This window comes from Notolepis coatsorum (genome assembly GCF_963971535.1).
Source record: "Notolepis coatsorum genome assembly, chromosome: 2".
Classification (NCBI taxonomy): domain Eukaryota; kingdom Metazoa; phylum Chordata; class Actinopteri; order Aulopiformes; family Paralepididae; genus Notolepis; species Notolepis coatsorum.
Genome location: NC_140166.1, coordinates 1,906,168 through 1,932,970, shown reverse-complemented (window position 1 = coordinate 1,932,970; position 26,803 = coordinate 1,906,168). Strand labels below are relative to the sequence as shown.

Genomic DNA, 26,803 nt, shown 5'->3' with positions numbered 1-26,803 from the left:
TAATAAGGGTCCAATTATGTCCCAACAAGAGAGGTACATTTCTGGTGGGATACCGTCTCTTCCAGGGGCCCTTCCACTTTGCATTTCAGATATGGCCTCCCTAAGTTCATCTAGTGTGATCGGTGTTTCTAACTGTTTAGCGTCATCCTCTGAAAGTTTAGGGAGGTTAATTTGATTAAGATATGTGTCCATCTTGTTTTGATCGAAGGTCGTTTCTGATTTGTATAAGTTGGAGTAGAATTCTTTGAATGTCGTGTTTATTTCTTTGGGTTCTGTAACAAGTCCTTGTTGTGCTCTAATGGTAGTTATATCTGCAAATTTTGCGTTGACTCTTAGTCGCATAGCTAATAGGTGACTTGGTTTGGAACCTTGGGAGTACTGCTGTTGTCTTGTGCTACGTATTTGCAATTCAGATTGTTGTCTGTATATGGCGTTAATCTCTTTTTTTAGTATATTGACTTGATTTTCCAGTTGAACCGAGTTGTTGTATTGCAAAGAATTAAATAACGTTGAGTAAAGTGTTTCCAGTTCAGCCAGTTTTGAGCATCGATTCTTGCATATTTGGGAGGAAAAGCTATCAGTGAAATCCTTGATCATTCCCTTTGTCGACATCCATAATATTCTGGGGTCCTGCACCGAATTCACATTTATCCGTAGGAATACCGTAAGAGCTTCTTTGATTTGTGTAATGAATTCCTTGTTATTAAGCAGCATCGTGTTAAATCGCCATCTTGGGGCTCGGGATGATAGTATACCAAATGTTCCTTTTAAGAGTAAATAACAGTGATCAGACAATGCATTGGGTATCATTTCCACATCGTAGTTATCAAATAGTCTCGGGGTTGTGAAAACGTAATCTATTCTGGATAATGTATTATGTCTCGCAGATCGACAAGAGTACTTCCGGGTCATGGGGTTGAGTGAACGCCATAAGTCATTTACACCTGTAATCTTCGACCAATCCTTTAATGCATTAGATGCATTTTTTTGTTCATTGGAAAAGGAGGGGTTTGATTTGTCCATCCTTGGGTTCCAAATGGCATTAAAATCCGCACCGATTATAAATGAGTATTCGGGAAGGTCTAACATTGCTCTGGTAAGTGTAGTGAAGAAACTAACTTCGTATAAATTTGGGGCGTATACCGCTACCAACGCTATTTTTCTGTTCTTATGTAAAATCTTAGCTATAGTTATCCGACCATCTGCATCAGACCATACTCCCTTCAATTCAATATTCAACTTCCGTCTAACGACTATGGCTACTCCCCGAGTTCTCGTTCCAAAGGAAGAGTGACTGATGTTATGATATGTGTTGTCCACTAACATATCTATGTCTTTCTCTAAAATGTGCGTTTCGCTTAGCAGAGCTATGTCCACCTGTTCTTTTTTCATCAGTGTGAGCACGCTTTTTCGTTTGTGTTGTTTATTTATTCCACCAGTGTTCCATATCATTATGTTCAAACTAGCCATAATCTATACATGTTGTTGTATGGTTGTTGGTAATGCAATATTTTTTTTGACGCTTCTATTGAGGCTAATGTGGGCAGGTCTCTAAATGGCTGGAATAAGGGGGGGGTGAACGGAGGGGGGAGGGGGTGAAGTACATAAAACAAAATAACCCTAACGTCTTGCACAGACGGGTTACACATAAAACACATATGGCCCATCCCTAATGGATGGGCTAAAATGATTAACAGAGCATACAAACAATAACCCAAGGCCACTCCATTCAAACCCATTAGCCCAAGGGTCTGGGTGAGTAGCCCAACGTTAACCGCATTTCCCTAGCCAAAGATGAGGGAAAATATAATATAATAATATGAGAGAGAGAGAGAGAGAGAGAGAGAGAGAGAGAGAGAGAATCAAACATTGACCTGAAAGAGAGGGTGGAGAGATAAGAAGGAAAAATTAAATAAATGAATTGAAACAAACAAACAAATGGATATGAGATTGAGAAGAAAAGAAAAGCACAAGAGATAAATGAAAAGAAAGGAAGACTGCATCTGCATTCTGCATGCAGTGTCCTACGTGTATTCAGTCAGGTCCCGGGTAGTCATAGCAACGAGGACGCCTTGGTGATGATGACGTCATCTTCAAGCGTCATTGTTTACAGCAGCTCGGGAAGCACGCTGGATACTTGGAGTCAGTATCTCCTCCTGAGCGTCATGAAAGACGTTTTCGTCGCCTCCACTCAGCCAGTATGTAATACGGGGATTCCTGTACATAGTTCCATCAATATAAAGTTTATCCATGAACATACGAGCATTCCGTTTGTTTTTCCTCGCATCCGCCATGACCGGGTAGAGCAGCCTGCGTCTACTCATGATCTCTGCCGGGAACTGGTCACTGATGGAATATTTGGATCCTTTCAACTCTCTTCTGTTGGACATAATAGCAGATTTCATCTTTGGATCGATGACTTTGGCCACGATGGGACGGGGCCTCTGCTGGTCTACTTTGGCTTTCCCCAGGCGATGGACTCTGGAAAAGCGGAACATTTTGAAAGATTAAAGATAGAGCTAATAGCGATAGCAACTGAACATTTTGAAAGATTGAAGATAGAGCTGATAGCGAATCTATTTGAGGCACAGGGGCGGCGCAAAGAGGGTCGTGTCCTCCCCGTCTTAATCACGGGACATTCAACACTCCGGTCATTGATCAGACAGCCGGAGACAGGGAGATAGGGGGCGGCGCAGAGAGGGTCGCAACCTCCCCGACATCATCACGGGACGTCCAGCACTCCGGTCACCACTACGAGACCTCCGGAGACAGGAGGGCACGCAGAGAGGGTCGCATCCTCCCGGCCTTCATCACGGGACGTCCGACACTCCGGTCAGCACTCCAGGACGCGTGAATATTAAAGGCAACCAACTTGTGTTCAGCTTTTCGTTCAGCGTTTCTCTGATTGGCCACACGGCCAATCAATCAATCCACTAGCACACGCCCTTGCGGCAAGAGAGACGCGGCAGAAGCGCTGGTCGAACCAGCAGTGTTCTGTTGTGTGACTGTACTACAGCGGTGTTCTGTTGTGTGACTGTACTAAACTCTTCCACCACATGACCGACATTTGACATACAGTACACCTCCTATCTATGTTGGGATTATGTTTGGTCATGACAAAACAATAAAAATCGCTACTGTTAGTAAGCTGCCACCACCCACTTCAATGACAGAGCTCTCATATTTTTGCGAATGCATAAACTATATCTTAAATTATGGCGATGTGTCTAATATGGCTGTCGCGAAGTCATTGATAAGCGACAGCCATATTAGACACATAGCCATAATTTAAGATATAGTTTATGCATTCGCAAAATATGAGAGCGCTTGTCATTGAAGGGCTTCCTACAACGGAGGAACGGCCGCTGCTGCTGCTGGAGCTGAACCGAGTCAAGCCGCGGGCGGCGCACGGAAGCCGGGGAAAAAACAACCGCGTCGCCCCGCTGGCTCTTCAGCAAGCAGCCTCCACAGCTCCAGTTAACCTAATTTATACCGTAATGAATCATTAAAAAATATACCGTTAACTGGAATATGTTGTTTCTTTACACATATGTTGGATTATGTAATTGGGTTGTCATGACAAAACAATAAAAATCGCTACTTTACATCAGGGTGAACGCTGTTACACTGCCACCACCCACTTCAATGACAGAGCTCTCATATTTGCGAATGCATAAACTATATCTTAAATTATGGCTATGTGTCTAATATGGCTGTCGCGAAGTCATTGATAAGCGACAGCCATATTAGACACATAGCCATAATTTAAGATATAGTTTATGCATTCGCAAAATATGAGAGCTCTGTCATTGAAGGGCTTCGTTCTACAACGGAGCACGGCCGCTGCTGCTGGAGCTGGACCGAGTAGAGCCGGCGGCGGTGCACGGAAGCCGGGGACAAACCACCGCATCGCCCCGCTGACGTTAAAAACGCGAAATAACGTTACAGCTTACAGTTCCACACTGATGTACAGTGACACCCAGAGTTTCTAGTTACAGTAGTGACGCGTGAATCGAGATAGTCCTAACACTGTAACAGTGTTTATTATTAAGAGTCAGATAGTCCTAACAGTGTTTATAGTCCTAACACAGTGTTTATTAGTAAGAGTCAGATAGTCCTAACAGTGTTTATTATTAAGAGTCAGATAGTCGTAACAGTGTTTATTATTAACACTTTGACTGCCGGGACCCGTCTTTAGACGTCTTTCCTGGCCATGCTAAAGTTGCCGGGGGACGCTGTACAGCGTCCTTATATCAATATTTCAAAAATCTGCGATCGGATTCATAATGTCCCTCCGCTGGCCTGAGATCCACCAGCAGGACCCACTGAGCTCTCTGGCGGTTCAGGAGCGCCATCTGGTGGCCGATCGGCGCAACCGCTTAACAGGAAGCGCAGTAGAGGTTTTGCTGGTCGGCCATATTACTTCCGGGCACTCTGTATAGGTTCCGGCACTCTAGCTTGTCACACTACATAGCGATCGATTGCCAATAACTCGATAAACAACATGATTTGGACGTATATACCATTATACAAGCTGGAGATGGACCGGGTAATAATATATCCCATAATGATAACATTTCTACTCGACGATGATCGCCCAACGGCGCGCGGAGACTGGGGTGAGTTTCAGCGTGTAATGTTACCGTCTTCGATAATAACTGATATTATCAACATTTGACCCACATTAGATGATTGGTATAACGCTGCCCACGGAATTATAAACGCCCCCTCGCCCATCCGGTCAACATCAGATGACGTGTAGTAACTTCTAGAAGTACGTCTAGTTGGAATTTTTTATATCGCGCTGATTGCCATCAAACTGTATTTCATCATCAATATAATGCATTTGGGGCTATATATCACGTTCTGGAGAAAGCTGCAGAAAGAGATGAAAACATACTTATACATTAGACCATACTTTACTATGAATATGTGAATGAAAAAGTTTAACGTTGCTACACAATGAACAATACATATAGGACTTTGAATGGGCCCTAATAATGGCAATGTAGCAATAGAATTTAAAAAGTTATAGCCCTGCAAAGAAGGGGACTTTCTCCATAAACAAATAGCGCTGGCAATCTATGGTATATCATTAATTTAACCTTAGGCAACCAAAGTGTTAAGAGTCCTAACAGTGTTTATTATTTCATAACTGTATGGGCTTTGTTTATACATGTACAGTGACGAGTGAATCTACCGTTGGTTGTTAAAAACGCGAAACATAATAATCAGTCAGCAGCGCTCCACTGCTACCGCAGCCCAACACAAGTGCGTTGGAACAGCAGCCCAACACAAGTGCGTTGGTACACAAGTTGGTTGCCCGCGCTGCCGCGCTTGCTCTTTGGATTTCATTTGGGACGTGGGACGGCTGCGCTTGCCTGCGCGTGGGGGCGGGGGGGCGCGGCCAATCAGAGAAAAGCCGAACACAAGTTGGTTGCCTTTAATATTCACGCCTCCAGGACAGCAACTCACAGGGAGACGGGACAGGCGTTAGACAGCTCGTGTGATTGTAGTGGGCGGACATAGCAATAGATACAAGTGGTAAGCATATATGTGAATAGAGTAGATATATGAAGTAAGCATATTATGTGAATAGAATAGAAGTACTTAACCCAGCAATGAAACCGCGTTGACACACCAGTTGACAGGACCACGGACAGACGACGGTAAGTAGCTGATCCAAGGCCTCGGTGGTGCATGTAGAGCAGTCACTGCAATCTTGGCCAAGACCCCGAGGCATCCATCACCTTAGTCAGCGCTAGGAGACAGGCACTCAGATAGATGGGGGGGGGGGATGGGGGGGGAGGAGTTAGAGAGTTCCCATGTTTGTGGTGCTGCAAAAAAGCAGACATGGGGGAAAATAAACGTCCTAACTAAACTAGACAGATTAATCTAAAGGTCAGTCCCCGACCAGGTGAGATCAGGGTAGGTTGAAGGAGAGAGAGAAAAGATGGGTCTTAAGCAGCGATTTAAAAGCTTCGACGGAGCAGGCGCCCCTGATGACGGCATGTAATTTGTTCCACAGGTAGGGAGCGCGGTAGACAAAGGCTCTGTGGCCGGCGGATTTCTTTGTAACCCTAGGAATCGATAGAAACCCCGCATTTTGTGAGCACAGAGCACGAGCGGGCGAGTATCGGGAGATGAGATCGGATAGATAGAGCGGTGCAAGCCCATTTAAAATTTTGTAGGTGAGGAGTAGCACTTTTTTTTTTTTTTTTTTTTCACTTTTTTTCTCCCATTTTCTATATTTTTCTCCCATCCCAATTTCGTATCATCCAATTCAACCCTCCCCTGTCACAAATGCTGTTTCTTGCCTCCCACAAGCCGGCTGCAATGTGGACTAAGTCATACATAGCACAAGTCCCCTCCGGTACTTGAGGTAACAGCAGTCGCATCTTTTCACCTGCGCAGCTCGATCTCTCAGTGGCGAGGAGTAACGCGTAAGAGGCTCACGCTGCCCCCGACACTTCCTGATTCTACTGTGCAGGCGCACCAACCGACCTGTAGGAGTCGCTGTCCACAACGCCCGATCCCCACCCATCAGTTTCCCACCCCCTAATACGGCCAATGTGTATTAGTATGAACGACCAGCTAAACTGAAAGCAATGTGGAGCGCTGGGCTCGAACAGGCGAGCCCAGCGTCTCCGCATTCGTGGCGAGCGCCTTGCCCACTACGCCACGTAGCCGCAGGAGTAGCACTTTAAAGTCAGATCGGGCTTGAATAGGAAGCCAGTGTAGGGCGGACAAAACTGGTGTGATGTGATCAGATTTTCTAGTTCTAGTTAGTATCCGTGCAGCCGCATTTTGCACGAGTTGAAGATTTTTGATGCTTGAATTAGGTAGGCCTGAAAAAAGTTGCATTACAGTAGTCCAGACGTGATGAGACAAAAGCATGCATCAGGGTTTTAGCATCAGCCAGAGTTAAAATGGGGCGAATTTTTGCGATATTACGAAGATGGAAGAATGCAATTTTGGTGAAATTTTTTATATGTGCATTAAATGAGAGGGAGGAATAAAAAATTACTCTGAGGTTTTTTATGGTGGAGCTCTGGGATACATGACAGGTATCAAAGTTGAGGGAGATGTCCTGAAACAGGCCTCTGTGGTTTGGGGGGCCAACAATTAACATCTCAGTTTTATCTGCATTAAGGAGTAGAAAGTTTTGCGACATCCACTTTTTGACGGCAAGCAAGCAGGCCTCAAGGTTTTGTAGTTGGGAGGAATCATTTGGCTTAATAGGTATATATAATTGGGTGTCATCAGCCTAAAAATGAAAGTTTATGCCAAATTTGCGTATGATATTGCCGAGGGGTAGCATGTAAATCGAAAATAGCAAAGGGCCCAGGACAGAGCCTTGTGGGACACCACATTGCACTGGGAGGGTCTCAGATGTTAAATCATTATAGACCATGGAGTGTGTTCTATCAGTTAAATAGGATTTAAACCAAGCTAGTGTGAGACCCCGAATGCCAACATCATTCTCAAGCCAACCTAGAAGAATCGAATGATTGATAGTGTCAAAGGCTGCACTGAGATCAAGCAATAAGAGCACAGAAGTGAGGTTTGAGTCAAGAGAGAGCAGTAAGTCATTTGTGACTTTGGTAACCGCCGTTTCGGTGGAGTGTAAGGCTCTAAAGCCAGATTGAAAAGATTAATTAAGATTATTGTTTGATAAATGGTCAGTAAATTGCGTTGCGACTATCCGTTCTAACACTTTGGATAGGAACGGAAGATTGGAGATAGGTCTGTAATTTTTCAAGATTAGAGGGTCGAGGTTCGGTTTTTTAAGTAGTGGTTTAATGACGGCTGATTTAAAGGCCAACAAGGAGGTGTTGAAGATATTGAGTAGGGCAGGGCCTAGAGTTGGGAAGAGTTTTTTGATGAGAGTTGCTGGAAGAGGGTCAAACAGACAGGTTGAGGGTTTAGCCGCGCCAACCAGTTTAGAGAGGGCACTAAGTGAGACGTTTACAAGGCAGCATAGCGTATGGCTGGAATCAAAGTCAGGGGGAAGGCCCATCAGAGGTTGGAAGGGACTCTGATTGTTGAGTAAAGCAACAATTTCATCTCTAATCAGGTACATTTTCTTGGTAAAGAATTTCATGAATTTGTTAGCCGAGAACACATGGTTTAGGGCACTTGGTTGTTTCTGAGTAAGTTTTGCAACTGTGTCAAACAGAAACTTTGAGTTGTTTTTGTTTTAATTTATGAGCCTGGAAAAATATGAGGTTTTGGCAAGTGAGAGTGCCTTTTTGTAGTTACGTAAACTATCATTCCAGGCAAGGCGGAATACTTCGAGTTTGGTCGAACGCCATTTATGTTCAAGTTTGCGACAAGCCTTTTTAAAGGAGCGCGTTTCCTCCGTAAACCAGGGAGTTCGTTTTTGCGGAGCACGTTTAATTTTAGGCTTAAGGGGAGCGACAATGTCGAGGGTGGCATTAAGTTTGTCTGTAAAGAGATCAAGGGGGCCAGAGTAAGAGAGGAAGGGAGAGAGGGTGTCTGGTAGGCAGTTAACTAGAGTTGGGACAGTTGAGGCGTTAATACGACGGCTCATGTAGGATTCTACACTGTCTGGGCGAGAAACCGTCAGATCAATTTGAAATTTGATGAGGTAGTGGTCTGAGAGAGCAGGAACATAGGGGGAAACGGTCAAATTTTACACAGTGAGACCGCGGGCTAGGACTAGGTCAAGGGTGTTCCCACCACTGTGAGTGGGTTGGTCAACGATTTGAATGAGACCGACAGAGTCAATGATGTCGGTAAAAGCCTTATTTAGGGGATCTAGAGTTTTGTTGGAATGAATGTTAAAATCACCAACAATTAAAATGTTATTTGAGCGCGTAACAAGCTCAGAGATGAAAGTTGAAAATGCATCTAGGAAGAGGGTGTAAGGGCCTGGGGGGCGGTATAGGACAGCCATTACAAAGGATGCAGTGGAGGTAGGAATCAGACCGCCACACTTTCTGTTGGGTGGAGAGGGAGCACCTCAAACGAGGAAAACTTACAGTTTGCGTTGGATGTAAAGTTGTGCTTAGAGTCGTAAATTAGAGCAACTCCGCCTCATTTCTTGGAGGTGCGTGCGATATGGGACTCGGAGCTACTAAAATTAGGGGGTGAGGCCTCGTTTAAGGGCAGAAAGTCATTAGGTTTAAGCCATGTCTCAGTGAGGCCCAATAGGTTGAGACTATGGTCTGTTATCAGTTCATTTACCAAAAGAGCTTTGGTTGGCAGAGAGCGGATGTTGATAAGGCCAACCTTCACACACTCTGTATACTTAACAGCGCGATTTTCAGCCATGCAGGTAGGTTTAATCGCAATTAAGTTGGCATGGTTTATCGCACAAGGACGAGCTGGGTAAAGCGGAGCGTAACGAGATATTCTAGTTTTGATTGGGTATACCGGTTTAAGGATAGAGATAGAAAGAGAGGAGTGGGGAGCCTGGTGGAGGAGGGACCCAGCAGGAAAGGTATAAGGATTGGCAGGCTCGATCGGTTTAGCATGATCCTCATTCCAAGTACTGATGTCGACCATGTTTCCAACATAATCCCACCCTGAACATGATCCGGGGGTCGGGGACCCTTGTCGATGCATCTGTTAGAACCGCTTGCCCTGCCCGAGTGTTTAGACCCCGCCCCCACGCCGCAGCTCGGCCCAGACACCAAGCCACATTGTTTCAAACGGAGCGCAATAGCGGCCGCAAGGCATTAGGCGGCGGTATTGGACTTTTGCGATCTCAGACTCATCCCCAGTGATAACACACAGCTGCCTGCATGTTTATGAATGGAAATAGCGAATGAAAGAAATAACGATACAATAACGAGTATTCTCGTTGTTGGCAGAATTCGATTGGCGGGCTATAACGAGTTGACTCGTTGTTGGTGGCCATTGAGTTAATGAAATATGAGTTTATGTTTGTATTTAATAGATCGCGAATTTCGACCGGAAATAAATCCGAGCGTCCATTTTGCTGTAGTCATTATGATGAAGGAAAGACAGGGCTTTCAATGAGCGTTGAAATTTCGAAAAACTACATCTCCTAGGGTTCTCCAGCTTTCTGGAAGCAAATTACTTCCTGATTATTATTTTTTATTTATCTTATTTCTTGATTATATACCACAAAACTGAATGTTATTGGCATAGTTTGGAGCGTAGTTCGTTTGTCTCCCTTCTGTGAACATTTAGCAACCATCTGTGTTGAAATCTGTTTCAAAACGGCGGAGCTGTCTCAAAAATAAAAAGCTGACTGTAAATACAGTAGATTTCATTCTCAGTTCTTCATGCACGCCTGGTGATACTAAATCATCATTGAACTTTTTGGAATGAGTAGATTTGGCTCGATCCACAGTGGCAGTTTTTCATGTCTGGTCATTTTTAGCATGGTGTTATTCACTGTCAAAGATGCAAAGAAAAATCATAATTCATATTCTCCTTTGTTTCATCACAATTTAAGCAAGCCTTGTAATAGACACAATATTTCTGACACTGGGAATACATTCTCTGAGGTCCATAGATGTCCCTAGATACCAAGAATATGCAAATGAACCGTGTAGAAGTGGAGCAATATTCCATTTACTTATTTTAGGCGGATTTTCAGAAAACCGAGCTCCGGGCTTAACACATTGAGTGCCACGCCCCTTTGACCATATATGGGCTAGAGTGCCAGCACTGAAGTCAATGGGAGGTCGGGGAAATTTGCGAAGGCTTAAACTATATCTTAAATTATGGCTATGGGTAAACCACCCCTCGCTTATCAATGACTTGTTTGCAGTCAACATGTACGAAACAGGTTTTTTTCATTGGTACATTTCCGTTTTATACCGTTTTGAATATGAGTATAGTTTTGGAGAGTTCTCGTAATTCCAGAGAAATTCCGCAATAATAGCTCTTTAGTGGAATACACAAAACACGTTGTTATTTTTTCAGCTGATTTATGAATAGTTTTCAAATAAACGCTAGATTATCGATTCGATAGTATATGTGTACTTATGCACGCTAGAGAAGCGGGCTGAAAAATCTATTATCCATGACCTGGTCAGCGCTAACATCATACACACACACACACACACACACACACACACACGCTGCGATGGCTGAGAAAAAAACATCTGATTAACCCAATACTGGTAAAATAGAGTCCTTACCTCACATCAGATGTTCTGCAAAAAGATTAATCCAATTCCTGATCGCCATTCAAAATATTGATCGCGTTTATTGATCCAACGTTATAGCACCAAAACACATAATCGACGCTGCTCCGAGCCTCGCCAGTGAATGTGATAACATGATACTGCTTGCCAGAGATGGGAAAACCCCGGACCGGACTTTATTTCTGATGCACATGCCCACCCAATCCAATCCAATGATGTGCATTACCATGCAGGAGATGATAGGCGGCAGTATTTGCCCTTTTCGAGCTCAGACCCATTCACAATGATAACGTCAGGCTGGATGGATGAAAAATGTATGGATATCGCTAATAAAAGAAATAACGATTAAATGACGAGAAAAGGTCTATTTGCATGTTCTTCAGGCAATATCAGGCCTAAAAATTACCTTATTATGGCTAGTGATGCACGATATATTGGCCGATATGGCAGTTTTTTTACACATCGGTATCGGTCCGATATCAAGATATATATATATATATATAAAATATTTTCTTTTTAATCTATTTTTTTTTATAAATTTTTTTTATGTTTTGGCCTTAAATAGTTTCAAAATATCAGTCGTTTCTGAAAATAAGTTACAAAAGTAAAAAATAAATGCGTTTTGGAAAATAGCTCTTCATTTGATTATCATAAAGTGTTTTCTATACAGAGATATTGACATCGGTAAATATCGGTATCGGCCTGATCAGCAACATTAATATTGGTTATCGGTATCTGCCACAATTTTCACATCGGTGCATCACTAATTATGGCCAAGTCACACATCTATGGATCTGACTAAATTCCCTCTTTCCAATGGCAGAGTTCAATCTGGATTTAGTATCACCAGGCGCCCGTTACAGGGCAGCAACGACTGTGAATGAAATCTATTGTAAATACAGCTACTTTTGTATAATGTCCATAGCTCTGCCATTTTTCATCAGATTGAGACATGTTTTTTCTTCTAGACATTCACAGAAAGGTAAAGAAACAAACTACGTTCTATTTTATGGCAATAACGTTCAGGTTTGTTCGAACCGCGAGATATAATCACAAAAATAACGTCAGCTTTTTTCGTAAAGAATATTTTCAGCAGCTTTCACAGAGGCTGGTGTGAGCTGGGTAGTGTAGTTTTATGAAATTTCGATTTCCAGCCCTGGGTCTCCTCTGTCTTAGGACTACAACGCTTTCATGATGCGTTATTTCCTCGTGTCTAATGCATCCGGGTTCCGCTGGGATGCGCCGAGATATTTATAAACTCATATTTCGATTTTTAAGATAATAATTATTAAGATTCCCTACCCCACCTTTAACCCTTTCACTGCCACATGACAGAAGGTTAACCCTTTACTATCACACGTGGATGCAGAGCTAATGATGCTAATGATGGAGCATCGCCGTCGGTTGTGTGATAGTAAAGGGTTAACCTTCTGTATTGTCACAGTGAAAGGGTTAAGTAAATGCCCCAAGAGGAGAAGTGGATAGAAAATAAATATTTCCCTCTTCAAATCCATCTGGTCTGGTCTCTGCCTTTATGTTTATATTCTCCTGGAGGTCATTATTGTGCCTGACAGGCGTCCTTCATGTTGTTCCAGGGCTGCGACATCATCCCTCTGGCCAAGCTGCAGACTCTCAAGCAGCACACGGACGCTGCCGCCGCGCCCCGGCCCGCCAGCGGGGGGGGAAGGACGTCGGCGGACAACAGCCCCGGACGCAACAGCGGGGTCAGCCGGGAGGGGAGCACCTCGTCCTCCTTGGACCAGGAGCTGACCGACAAGCAGAGCAACCGGGAGGAGCTGGACAGGTAAACAAGCCCCGCTCAACTGATTCACTAATGCGCATGGTGTCTCGTATCAAGCGCTCTCGCTTTATGCTGAGAGAATACAGTTGTTTGTTCGCTAGGAACCAACTCAAGTAGGATATTGGGTCTCATTCACCAATGGACTTAAAACAAAAGATCAGACCATTTTTGTCCTAGCGCCACTTAAGACATTTTCTGGCTGATTTTGGGATTCACCAACGGTCCCTTCTCCTGGATTCGGTCTTAACCTCTTTAACCACGTCATAAATCAAGCTCTACAGACGTATTCAAGTTTATACAACGGCATGCACATTTCTCTATTCTGATTGGCTGAAACAGTCAACTTACATGTGGGTATTTGTAATAACCCCACTCTCTTGGTCCCAACCGCATTACTATCACTCCGCCGTGCAAGTTTTTAGAAGTGAAAGCAAGATGGCGGACAAGCCGGACAGACGATTCTGTCACGGCGAATGTATTAGTTTCTTAACTCTTCCAGAGCTTTCTTGTATTTAGGAAATCCCTGAACATGATATTGCATTGGTTTGTGATAGATTATTAGTTACTGGGTATTTCAAAGTACCTCATATTTGGTGCCATTTTAAAGCTAACAACTAGGGCTTTCCAATGATATAAAATAAGTGTATGATTATCATCATAATTTTTATTATTATGGTTCATAGTTGCACTTGAACTTGTTGAAATTAAACTTGGAAGATAAAAATGTATTAAATTACACTTTCCTTGCTTAAATCAGATTTATGTATATAAAATGGAATGTAGACAATCTTGTTGGTAATATAGGACAGCTGACAGATTAGAAATAGCATCTATTGTTCAAAAGTTATTAATTAATTAATGAAACTAGATTTGATAAAAAAATATATATATTTTTTTTATTTACATATTGTGATGATAATTATAAAACGTTCATGTGTGTGTTAAAATGTTTCTTCAAACTTACCCCATTATCTTCATAGAGCCTTGTCTTCCTTCTAGAACCTCGCCCTTCTTGAACGTTTTGTCCTGGGTAGGGGAATGACGGCGCTGTTCCTGGATCTCAGCCGGTGCTGTTAGCATGGGAGCTAGTTCCAGCATCTAGACACTGCCGTCAATTCTAAGTTGATAAAATGAGATATGTTACATATAGGAATATGACCCACTAATGAATACACTAAATACAGCAATGTGGCTTATTTGAAAACACTGCATTTGCGAAATAAATACGACAACTGTGTTGCCGTTAGCCTGCAGCTAGCGCTGAATGTTAGCCAACTCACAGGTAACTCTCCCTGGGGGGAAATTGCTAGTCGCACACGGTAGATTTCAAAACAAGATTTTTGATGGAAAATATGACCAGAATCTCTGTAAAAACATCTCACAAACACTATAGACGGTCATAAAAGTTAACGAATGCTATAAGAAGTCCAACAGATTAGTAAACACAGTACTTACACGGTCGTTTCGAAATGTACAGGCAGGCGCGGAATCCCCGGAGAAAATTCATTGTGCGACCGCTCGCTCTGGGGGAAAGTTTGGAAAACGGGAGCTGCGGTTGACGGTTTTTTTTATAGACTTCTGGTCAGAGCTGCGGATTGATACTTGCTGTGTGTGTGGGGGCCGGTGTTCGTAATATGGCCACAAAAAATGGTGTCCCTCCGCCAAAAAATGAGAAAATAGTGCCGAAAATAAAAAACAGTGCGCCATTGGACGGTACCGCATTGGGTGCTTTAGAAGAGTTCATTGTTGGATGATGTAATTGATGGGTCATGAGTCATTGTGGAACAAAATAAAAATCGCACGAATTGATTGATTGATTAATTGCAAATTGTATTACTGTCCGCCTTGTTTCCAACTGGTTAACTTTAGGCACTCTTTCAAAGTCGCTCTCTTTCGAAGTTGGTTAAGGTTAGAGTTTGAGCGACTTCGAAAGAGGGCCTAAACTTAACCAGTGGAAACAAGGCGGACAGTAATAAAATTAGCAATCAATCAATCAATTCAATAGCCCACGCTCACTTAAAACAGCGCACCTCCCAGCTGCTTCTATAGAAAGTAGGTTTAAAAAAAAGAAAAGAAAAAAAAATCTTATAGGGCAAAGAAAACTTTTTTTTATTTGTTTGACCTACTTTCTATAGAAGCAATCTAAGAATGAAGTTCTATAGAAAGTAGGTGTAGAATCCACAGCCTTGGTTGACGCGCGCATGCGCTTTTCCGTAATAAAACAGCTGAGATGAATTGTTTGGTTTATAGAAAACAGTATTTATTGTCATTTACTTGAAGCTTTGTTTAGCGTGGATGGGTTCCTACCGGATGACGTGGAGGTGTGCTGGCTTATTCCCGTTGCATGGTGTCCTATAGGCTGTTTCCAATTATTTCTAAAGTTCCAAATCCATAGCGCTTGCAACGGTCAAAAACCGTGTGGGCTGCATGCCTTGCATTCCAGTGTCATGTTTTTTACCAGCGCACCAGTCCATTGATAAAGTGAGTTCACACACTCGGGTGCTGTAATCACCCGTTCAAAATGGGCTGGACCAGACACGCCTCCACGTTGTCGAAGCAACACGCATCCAAGTCATAGCAAATAAAAGATGTTATCAATCAAGTTAATGTCAAATCGTTTTCCAAACAATATTGCTTCATATATTTAACTAAATAAATAAATAAATATTAAGGACTGAATCTGGCTCCAACATACCGGCCCCTAATTGTTCTGTAAGAGAACCGTACAATTACCAACAAAATCAGGAGGAGCCAGCTAAAACTAAACTAATTTCATATTCTAAATTACATTAATTTTTTTTAACAGTCCATGTCCCCCCGACGAGGGAGAAAGAAAGAGAAGGGGATATGGTGAGGGGGGGAGAGAGCGATATGGGGGGGGGTATTCTTATGTTTTTGCCTCAAGGAGTAAGACAAGCTTCGTGATGGGCCTGATCAAGGTGTTGGTCTTGGTTTGCACCTCGACTTGTCTCACAAATCCTTTTTTGTCTGGCCGGGTTTGTGTGATTCGTCCCATGATCCACGAGTTTCTAGGAGCAGAGTCGTCTATTATTAAGACAATATCACCGGCTGCCATGTTTCTCCTTTTCTTTGTCCACTTTTGTCTTTCTTGCAGTTCTGGCAGGTACTCTCTTGTCCACCGTTTCCAAAACAGGTCTGCCATGTATTGCACTTGACGCCATCTTTTCTTGGCATAACAGTCATCTAGGCTGAATACTCCAGGTGGCAGTGAAGGCTTTTCTTTGAGGAGAAGGAGGTGATTTGGTGTGAGAGGTTCCAGATCCAGAGGGTCATTGGAGGCTTTAGAGATGGGCCGATCATTAATTATGGCTTCCACTTCACATAAAAGTGTAGCCAATCCTTCCTCATCCAGAGTCTGTTCCCGTGTTAAAGCTCCAAGAATGCGTCTGACTGTTCTTATTTGTCTCTCCCATATTCCACCGTTGTGTGATCCAGCAGGTGGGTTGAATGTCCATGATATGCCTTTCTCAAGTAAGGTGGCGTGAATCTTGAGATTGTCCAGATCTTGAATAGACTCTCGTAGCTCTCATTCTGCCCTGATAAGATTCGTTCCATTATCAGATCTCATGGTCTTGACTGTGCCTCGTCTGGCTACAAATCTTCTTATTGCATTAATGCATGAGTCTGTATTAAGCGTATGAGCAACCTCCAAGTGCACTGCTCGGATATTCAGGCACGTGAAGATCACGCCATACCGTTTCAAAATTGTTCTCCCTCTTTTCATTTCAAATGGGCCGAAGTAGTCTACACCCACGTTTGTGAAAGGTGGTTGGTCAGGTAGCAGCCTGTCCTGGGGTAAGTCTGCCATGTATTGTGTACCTCTGATGCCACTCGACCTCCTACAGTGGACACACTTTGCAATCACTGCCCTGACTGCAGAGGTGACCTTAGGTATCCAATACTTTTGCCTCAGGCGTGATAGTGTATGGTTCCGCCCGCTGTGTCCAACGGTTTCATGGACATGTCTGATGATTAATGTCGTTACATGATGTTTTCTTGGCAGAATGGCGGGGTGCATGGCCTCAGGGGGCATTGCAGACTTGACCAATCTTCCACCAACCCTTATTAGCTCATCATGAAGAACCGGGGTACGTTTATGGATGTGACTGTTCTTCTTCACAGGCGTTATTTTCCTTAGTGACTCTAGTTCCTCTTTGTATTCTGTTGATTGACAAAATTGGATAATGGCATGTTCGGCTTTCTGTAAGTCATCAACAGACAACAGAGCTTTGCAATTTCCTTTTTTTTTTGGTGCACCTTTCATTTCCTTCTTTTCTTTGCAGGCCTTTTTTAGTGTTGCTTTAATCCTCAATATCCATGCTACGGTTTTTCTGAGACGATGCCACTCAGAATAGTAGGTGATTAATTTCATGACTGTATTCACAGACTCATCCACAGGAGCAACATTTATAGTGAAGACCTTTACTTCCGGATCGTCCTTTGTCAATGTGCATTCTGGGCATTGTGGCCACTCCGTTTCTGGATGTTGCATGAATTCAGGACCTTGTATCCATGTTGAATTCAAGAAGCGAGCTGTTGATAAGCCTCTCGATGCGCAGTCAGCGGGATTCAGAGTGCCGTTGACATACCTCCACTGTGTAACATCAGATTCCGTACGGATGTTGCTCACTCTGTTGGCAACAAAGGTGTGATATCTTGAGGTTTCATTGTTCAGATACTTAAGCACAGATGTGCTATCTGTCCAATAGACTGATGGGATCAAAGGGAGTTCAAGTTCCGCCTGCAGAAAGGTATCCATTCGTACAGCCATTGCTGATGCTGTAAGCTCGAGTCTTGGGATGGTGATGGATTTTAATGGTACCACCCTTGCTTTGCCCATGACAAACGCGCAGTGGACTTTGTGCCTGTCGTCCAGCAGCCTTAGGTAGGAGACTGTGCCGTAACCACTTTCACTTGCGTCTGAGAAGTGATGGATCTGCGCAGAGATTAGGTTTCCAAAATCCTCAGGCATGAAGCATCTCTTAACTTTGATGTTTTCCAGCTGGGACAGTTCAGCTAGTCAGGTCAACCATCTTCTTTGCAGGTGTTGAGGTATGTGATCATCCCAAGCTAGCTTTAATCCACACAGCTCTTGCAGTATCTGCTTTGCGGAGAGGACAACGGGTGCCAACATACCCAAAGGATCATAGATAGAGCTCACCATAGACAAGATCCCTCGTCTGGTAAGCGGCCTGTCTTGAAGCTGGATTTTGAAGGCAAATGAATCCGACTGGGTACACCATTGTACCCCAAGGGCTCTTTCGATGGGCAGTGTATCCTGATCCAGATCTAGATCTTTCACCCCTTGCGCTCGGATCTGTTCTGGGATGGAGAGAAGCAACGACCTGCTGTTGCTGATCCACTTGTTTAGCTTAAACCCACCCGTGGCACACAGACTGATGAGGTCTTTGGCGAGTTGTATGGCCTCTTGCTCAGACTTTACTGACTTTAGACAATCATCCACGTAAAAGTTTCTGAGCACAGTCTGTATGACCCCTGGGTCAAAGTTGCCAATGTTGTCTCTTGCACACTGTTGTAAAGCGAAAGTTGCACAGCTTGGAGATGATGTGGCTCCAAAAATGTGTACAACCATCTTATACTCCTCGAGGCCCGTGTCCAGCTTTCCATCGGGCCACCACAAGAATCTTAAAATATCTGAGTCTTCATCCGGTACTCTCACTTGATGGAACATGGCCTCCACATCTGTAATGAAGGCAACGGCCCTTTGCCGAAACCTTGTGAGGACACCAGTGATGTTGCTGGTGAGGTCTGGGCCATGTAGAAGCTCGTAGCTTGTGCTTTTAAGGGTGGTAAACCCCATGGTGGGGAATATACCACGTCTTTCCAACCGTGGCTTCCTTTTGCTTGTTGTCGGATGTTGTTTGGATAGCAAAACCTCTCTTCAGATTGTCAGCCATAAGTGTTCTATATTCCTCATGAAATTGTGGGTTCTTTAACAGCATTCGTTTCAAGCTCATGACCCTTTGCTCGGCGAGACAGCGGTTGTTTGGGAACTCAGCTTCATCAGTCCGTAAAGGCAATCCAATATTGTAATGCCCGTCTTGCAGCTTTACTGAGTTTGAGACCTTTCCCATGAATATATGCTCTTCTTGAGACATCTCTAGGCGCTCTTCATGCTGGCGCTCTGGGAAATCATATTTCATCTGTTGTTGCAGCAATTCCTCAATCCTTACCAGAGAGATCCTGTTTGTGGTAACAACCTTCCCAGTGCCCTGTGTAAGTGGCCCATTGACTGTCCATCCGAGAGTGGTTTTAACAGCAAAAGGTCCTTTTCCCTGGCTGTTAATTATCCATGGCTCCAAAGCCTTTGGAACGTTGTTGCCGATCAGCAGTCCGATTTCTGCTTTTATTCTAGGAAGTTTCACTTGGTGTAGATATGGCCATTGCTTTATATCCTCCTGGTCTGGGATATTTTCAGCTTTCACAGGGATCGCGGAGTGTGAGTAAACCTCTGGGAGTTCCAAATACTCATTGCTGTCAAGAGCACTGATTTCCATGCCGTTTACCATGGATGTCTTTATGACCTGTTCCCCGTTCATAGTTCTTAACAAAATGGTAGTTCTGCTTCCTGTGGCCTGCAGCTGTCTGAGCAAGGACTCTGTGCAGAATGTTGCAGAACTTCCTGGATCCATAAAGGCGTATGTGAGAATCACCTGATCACTTTTCTTCATTTTGATTTTTACAGGAACTATGGCGAGTTTGCATTCTGATTTACCGGCCCCAGTTTCACTCCACACCTCAGCTTGATTTGTGTATACCGTCACGGCTGTATCTTTAGAGTTCTCTATATTAGGATATTTTCTGTTGATGTGCAGGATTGTGGGATGTTTGAGAGAACACACTTGACAGGTAAGTCTCTTTTGGCAACCTTTGCTCATGTGACCCACTTCAAAACATCCAAAACACACTCCTTTTTTCTTTAAGAATTCTTCATGCGTTTTCTTTTTCAGTTGTGAACATGAACTGAGCTCATGGTTTCCCTTGCAATGTAAACATTCGTTGGTTGTTTTTCTTGGTGCTTTATCCACACATTCGGTTACAGCCTGCTTGTAGAAGCTGCCTGTCACCTTTGCCACATTGGTAGCAAATCCATGAATGCGCTCTTAGGCCTTCTGTCTTTAGAGGGGAAGGGCTTGCCTGGTGGTGGTATGACGGGCCTTCTTGTCTGTGTGGGATTTAAGCTTCCAAACAACGGATGTGATAGGATTCTGGATTGATGGTTTATAAATTCCACCAGCTCTGGAAATGTTGGCCTTGTTCCATAACGATCCTGCAATTCACAAGCTCTGAATCTCCATCTTTCTTGCGTCTTGTAGGCTAATTTACTGAGAATGGCTCTCATGTTAGTTGGATGGTTCAATTCCTCCAAGTACTCAACAGAGCTCATGGCATTGAGACAACCATTGAGAAACACAGCATAAGCCTGCAAGGCCTCTGCATCTTCAGCTTTGATTATTGGCCAGCTGAGCACTTTGTCCAAGTATGAAGTGGCAATCTTGTGTTCGTTACCGAAATGCTTCTTTAAAAGCTCCTTTGCTGTAGTGTAACCTGCGCACCAGTTACCTTGGCTGTCCTGATGTGAATTGCTCCAGGAAATACAGCATATCCTGGCGGTTCTCAGTTTTCCTCTCAATGCCATGTTCAAAGGCTCTTATAAAGAATTGGTATTCCAGATGTTCTCCTTTAAAGACAGGGATAGTGATTGATGGCAAAGTGAACTGTCCTTGTTGCTTAATGAGAGTTTCTGTTATCCTGTTTTGACCTTCCATTAGGTTCACCAGACTGTAAAATTCATGCTTTTTACTTGTGTCCTGGGAATTTGTTGTAGGTCCTTTACTGTGTGGTTGTGTTGATGGTCCTACATGTCCTTGTGCATCTGTACCGTGTAGCATGAAGTGGTGTGCACCTGGAAAAGCAGGGAGGTCATACGGTCTGAAAGATGAAGTATTTTCATATGACATAGCTTGTACTTTGGTGCCACCTAGAGGAGGATTCATTGTATGCGTGGCATAGACTGAGGTCAAAGGGTCATATTCTTGATGCCTTTGATATGTTGGTTGTGATGGTATCTTTTTACGCACATATTCATATTCTGTCATAGTTCCATGTGTTGCTCTTTCCACTGGTTCCTTGTTCTGGTTGGAACATCATCCATGTTGGTGCTGTCCAAACCAGCTGTCCATGACAGCTTTTCTGGTTGTTGTTCCGTTTCCTCTTGAATGTATCCTTCCAAGTATTCATTCATTCCATCCAATTGTTGCATTTCTTTATGTACAGTTTGTGTTAATTCATGTGATAATTCATATCCTTTGACAATGCTTAACTTTGCTTTGTTAGCAGCCATCTGAGTTTCCATCTCAATCTCTTCCTTCTCAGCTTGGAGCTCTGCTTGGAGCTCTGCTGCTTTTCTATCAAGCTGATGCTTCCTTTTAAGCCCTTCAGCATTGACTGCTAGTTCAGCTTGTTCGCTATGGATGATCTTGAGGATTTTGATGAGTGTCTTGATCGCACATTGAAAACACTGTCCTTTGGAGCAATATCATCCACTGTAATTGCAGCAATATTCATTGTAGCATCATTATCAGTCACCTTTTCATTTTGATCAATCCATTGTAACTGTCTTTGAATTCATCCACAGGTATTATTTTAGGGATGTACCACTCACTTTGATCAAGTTTAACATCATCCTTTGACATTGCTGACAATAAAGTTTTGACACAATCATTTACATCATTCAGCTCTTGGTATGCTTTGTTGAACTCGTTTTCCAACTTTGATTTAACAATTTCCACCTGGCATGTATGCTTCATTAAATCAAAGATTTCATTTTTCCTTCTGGTTAAAACACCCAATTTGGCGCTTCTAGATGCTTTCAATTCTTGTAATCTATTGGAATGTGAAGCATCAATTTCATTCACCAAACGTTCCATTTTCCTTGTTGTTCCTTTAATGTTTGATTTGGTTCCAATAAATAACTGAAATGGTGCACTTATTGCACATGCTTTTCAATTTAACTCAAACATCGTCGTCGACTGATACTTTGACTTGATTCCATACAATTCGTTTCTTGATTATTATCTGACGACGGATAACACAATGAAATTACGCCAGTGCTTCACAGACGCGCATCCAATGAGTGGTGCGTATTCCATTCATGAACTCCGTCCATAGTAGTAACGTGGAATGTTCGATACACAATCTTCAAAGCAAACAAATTTTCCTTTTTTTGTATTTTATTTTTTTATTATTTTTTAAACAAACACATAAACAAACATGACAACACACAATAGGATATACAAATACACATATGCTCCAGCTCGTACCCCCCTCTCCCGGACCCCCCATTGGATAATCCAACCATTATAATTTGTTCCTAACCAGACACTACCATTATATGCTGGCTTTTATTCTCTCCACCACTTCTAACCACATTGCCATTTTGGATTCATTGAGACCCAAAATTCTAGCTGTTGATATTTCTTGATAAATCACATCGAGATATGTAAGAATCCAGACCTTACGGCAAATTTTTTCCGGTTGAAACCATCGTGATGCTATCAGCTTTTTAGCCACTGTGATACCGGATAAAACCAATCTCTTTAGCTGTGGAGGTACTGCATGCTCAAAGACATCATTCAGCAGTAATACAGAGGGGTGTACAGGTATATCCAGAGTTAAAAGATTTGACAATTGCTGGGTCACTTCTTTCCAAAATATCTTAACTGGTGGGCAGTCCCAGTACATGTGCATAAATGTCCCTTCATCCCCATTTGTACATAAGGAGCATTTGGAGTCTTGTTTAAGACCCATTTTGTTCAGTCTTATAGGAGTTAAGTATGTCCTGTGAATATAGTTAAGATTGATTTGTTGATGGTCCGGGTTCCTTGATGCAAGGCGTACATTTGCCCAGGCTTCTTGCCAGTCAAAGTCTATCTCCAGGTCTGGTATATCCCTCCTCCAGACTGAGTCTAGATGTAGGGTTTCATACGAGGCCGTTAGTAATTGATGATAAAAATCTGAAACAAAACCTCTCGATGTCTCTCTTTCATAGAAGAATTTGTGGTATCTGTGGTGTACAATTGGTATCCTTAATGGAACACCGTGAGCCTTCAAACATGCCAATAACTGTGCGTAAAAATAATATGAGGACTTGGTGAGATAAATTTCTTTGCATATCTCATCAAAACTACAAAAACCCTGTTTGTTGAAAATGTCTCCTAATGTGTGTATGCCTTGCTTTTCCCATCTAGGGAATCTTATAGGTTGTTTTCCAATCAAAAGTGCATTGTTATTGAATAAGGGAGTATGATTATGCCATTTATGTGGGATAGAGTATTTTTTTTGTGTTTCACGCCATATCCGGATTGCATGAGTGATTATGGGGCCAAATATCCGTTCGCATTGCTTAATTGATAATTTGGTGTACACTATGTCCTTCAGCCTATGTGGAGCTACTATATTTTCTTCTAAATTTCTCCAGGATACTGATGCTTGGGGATCAAACCATGTTGTCAGTGGTCTTAAAGTGTATGCCTTAAAATAGTGGTGGAAATCTGGAAATGCCATACCACCATCTGCTTTGTTTCTCTGTGCGGTGGATCTTTTTATACGTGGTGGTTTGTTATTCCAAATAAATTTGTATGTGGAGGAGTGTAATTCTTTCCAGTAACCCTTTGGAGGGGGTAACGGTAGCATTGAGCTGAAGAAGTTGATTCTAGGTAGGACGTCCATCTTAATTATTGATATCCGTGCTTGTACTGAGTTTTTAAGTTTTGACCACCTGACAAGGTCGTATTTGATTTTGTTTTGGATTTTTATGTAATTGTGCTTCACCGTTTGGCTTATGGTAGGGAATATTTCAACTCCCAAACATCTAAAGTGTTTTACCATCGGTATCTCTTCTGGGAGGGTTATATTTCTTTTTGCAGGGGCGTTAAGTGGGAGGAAGGCCGACTTCGGCCAATTTATCCTAAATCCCGATAAATCTCCAAAGTCCTCAATCAACTTGAGAAGATGAGGCAGTGCGGTGTTGGGGTTTTGCATGAACAGTATTACGTCGTCCGCATATAAACTAATTTTGTGTTGTGTGCCCTTGATTACGATTGGTTCTATGGATTGGGATTGTCTTATATATTGTGCTAAAGGCTCTAATGATAGATCGAATAGTCCGGGACTAAGGGGGCAACCCTGTCTGGAAGACCGTGATACTGGAAAGATTTCGGAGGTGATTGTACCTGTTGTAATCATGGCCGATGGGTCTTTGTATAATACTTTAATCATATCAATGAATCCTTTTCCTAACCCCATCCTTTCTAATACTGCCCATAGATACGACCATTCCAACCTGTCAAAAGCTTTCATTGCATCCAGGGACAGCATCGCCTTAGGTGTGTTGTCTTCCTTGTTAGCATCTAGTACGTGTAGTAATCGTCTTATGTTATCAGTAGGGCTGTCAGTTTATCGCGTTAATTAGATTAATTAATTACACAGCAAATAATCGTGTTATGAAAATTAACTCAAAATTAATTACAATTTTTTTTTTTTTTTTTTTATAATATTTTTTTTGTATCTCATTCATTCCATAAGCATGTAGAATACACATTTACAGATTTTTTTTTTTAATATGGTCCATTTGCATGTTCTTGGTATCTGATTCTAGGGACATCTATGAATCTCAGGGAATGTATTCCCAGTGTCAGAAATACTGTGGGCTAGATCCACAAAGAATGGATTGCACGGTGCAAGTTGCACCCTTACTTACAATTCATTATGAATTGAAAATGGGGGACCCTGACGAAAGTCTTTCTCTGGTCTGCATTCCCTTAACAATTGTGTGTATTGAGCCGTACTGTATTGTACCCATTCTGCAATCTGTTAATAACATTTTCATTCAATCAATCAATCTGCGCGGTGATTGATTGAATGAACATTTTATTTTGAGTAAATTGTAATGAACCAAATGAGAATATCAATAATTTTTTTTATCTTTGACTGTGAATAACACCATGCTCAAATTGACCAGACCTGAAAAATCTAAGCAAATTAATAGATGGAAGATGATTAAACAGAAGGTTTTGTAGATACAGTACTGAATTCTGCCATCCGGACACATGCAATTTGAAATATGATTATAGAATATAGAATATGAGGCATAAAATGGTAATGCGATTAAAATGCGATTAATTAGATTAATTAATTACAAATCCTGTAATTAATTAGATAAAAAAAATTAATCGCCTGACAGCACTAGTTATCAGTGATCAGGCGGCCTCTTATGAAGCCTGTTTGGTCCGGATGAATTAAAGACGTCATATGCTTTTGTAGTCTGATGGCTAATACCTTAGAGTACAGTTTGATATCGGTTCCGAGGAGGCTTAAAGGTCTGTAACTACCGCACTCGGTGGGGTCTTTGTCTTTTTTGAGGAGGACTGTTATGAGTGCAATATTGTCATTCTTATGGAAGTTCCCCTCCTTGACTGAGTATAAAATCATATTTAGTAATAAGGGTCCAATTATGTCCCAACAAGAGAGGTACATTTCTGGTGGGATACCATCTCTTCCAGGGGCCCTTCCACTTTGCATTTCAGATATGGCCTCCCTAAGTTCATCTAGTGTGATCGGTGTTTCTAACTGTTTAGCGTCATCCTCTGAAAGTTTAGGGAGGTTAATTTGATTAAGATATGTGTCCATTTTGTTTTGATCGAAGGTCGTTTCTGATTTGTATAAGTTGGAGTAAAATTCTTTGAATGTCGTGTTTATTTCTTTGGGTTCAGTGATGTTCCTTAACACTTTCACTGCCCAAGCTTAATTCCTTTTTACCTCCTTGAATGCCCAGCACCACTTCAATGTTAACGTTAATATCGCCTAATCTATGTTTTAAATTATGGCTATAAGATAAGAGAGAGAAGATAAAATAAGATGTGTCTAATCTGCCCGTTGCTTATCAAAGACTCATTTTCCAGTCAACATTGTCGTAGCAGATTGTTTTTTTATCGCTTCATTTCCGTTTTCTAGCATTTTGAAAAGCACTCGTTTTCATCGGAAAATTAAGACATTCCATGATAATCGCCCCTTACTGGAATATTCTAGAACGTTGTCATTTTTTGGTCTATTTATGAATCGTTTTCAAATAAACGCTAGATTATCGATAGTATATGTGTACGCATGCACGCTCTGGCCGCAAGCTGAAAATCGGTTCTCCTATTTCCTGATCGCTCGCACAGTGAAACAGCCATATCACATAATCACATAAAAGCTTATATCTCCGTGAAAACAAGTCTGATTATCCCAAGACTGGTAACATAGATTCCTTACCTGAGATCAGATGGTATCCAAATGGATTATTCCAATTCTTGCCAATCTATCCTTTTATTGATTCACAGTGTATACTGTAAAAACACATAATCCCCACTGCTCTGAGGCTCACTAGTGGAGCTGATCGACGCCGGCTGCGTGAATATTAAAGGCAACCAACTTGTGTTCGGCTTTTCTCTGATTGGCCGCGACCCCCCGCCCCCATGCGCAGGCAAGCGCAGCCGTCCCACGTCCCAAATGAAATCCAAGGAGCAAGCACGGCAGCGCGGGCAACCAACTTGTGTACCAACGCACTTGTGTTGGGCTGCTGTTCCAACCAACTTGTGTTCAGCTGCGGTAGCAGTGGAGCGCTGCTGACTGATTATTATGTTTCACGTTTTTAACAACCAACTACCAGATTCACTCGTCACTGTACATGATGCGCTGAACTAGAAAAGAAATCTGGTAGTTCGTTTATGACGTTAATTAATAATAAACACTGTTAGGACTCTTAATAATA

General features: G+C 42.5%; 1 protein-coding gene across 1 annotated transcript in view; it reads left to right on the top strand.

The window, feature by feature from the left end:
• Nucleotides 1-26,803, top strand: part of LOC311248901 (rho GTPase-activating protein 39-like) — a gene marked incomplete at both ends in the record, with an annotated part of 144,919 nt that overhangs the window by 22,814 nt on the left and 95,302 nt on the right. Inside the window, one exon of the mRNA XM_084338130.1 lies at nt 12,743-12,951. Coding sequence (XP_084194256.1) covers nt 12,743-12,951 — 209 coding nt within the window. The remainder of the gene's footprint in view (nt 1-12,742; nt 12,952-26,803) is intronic.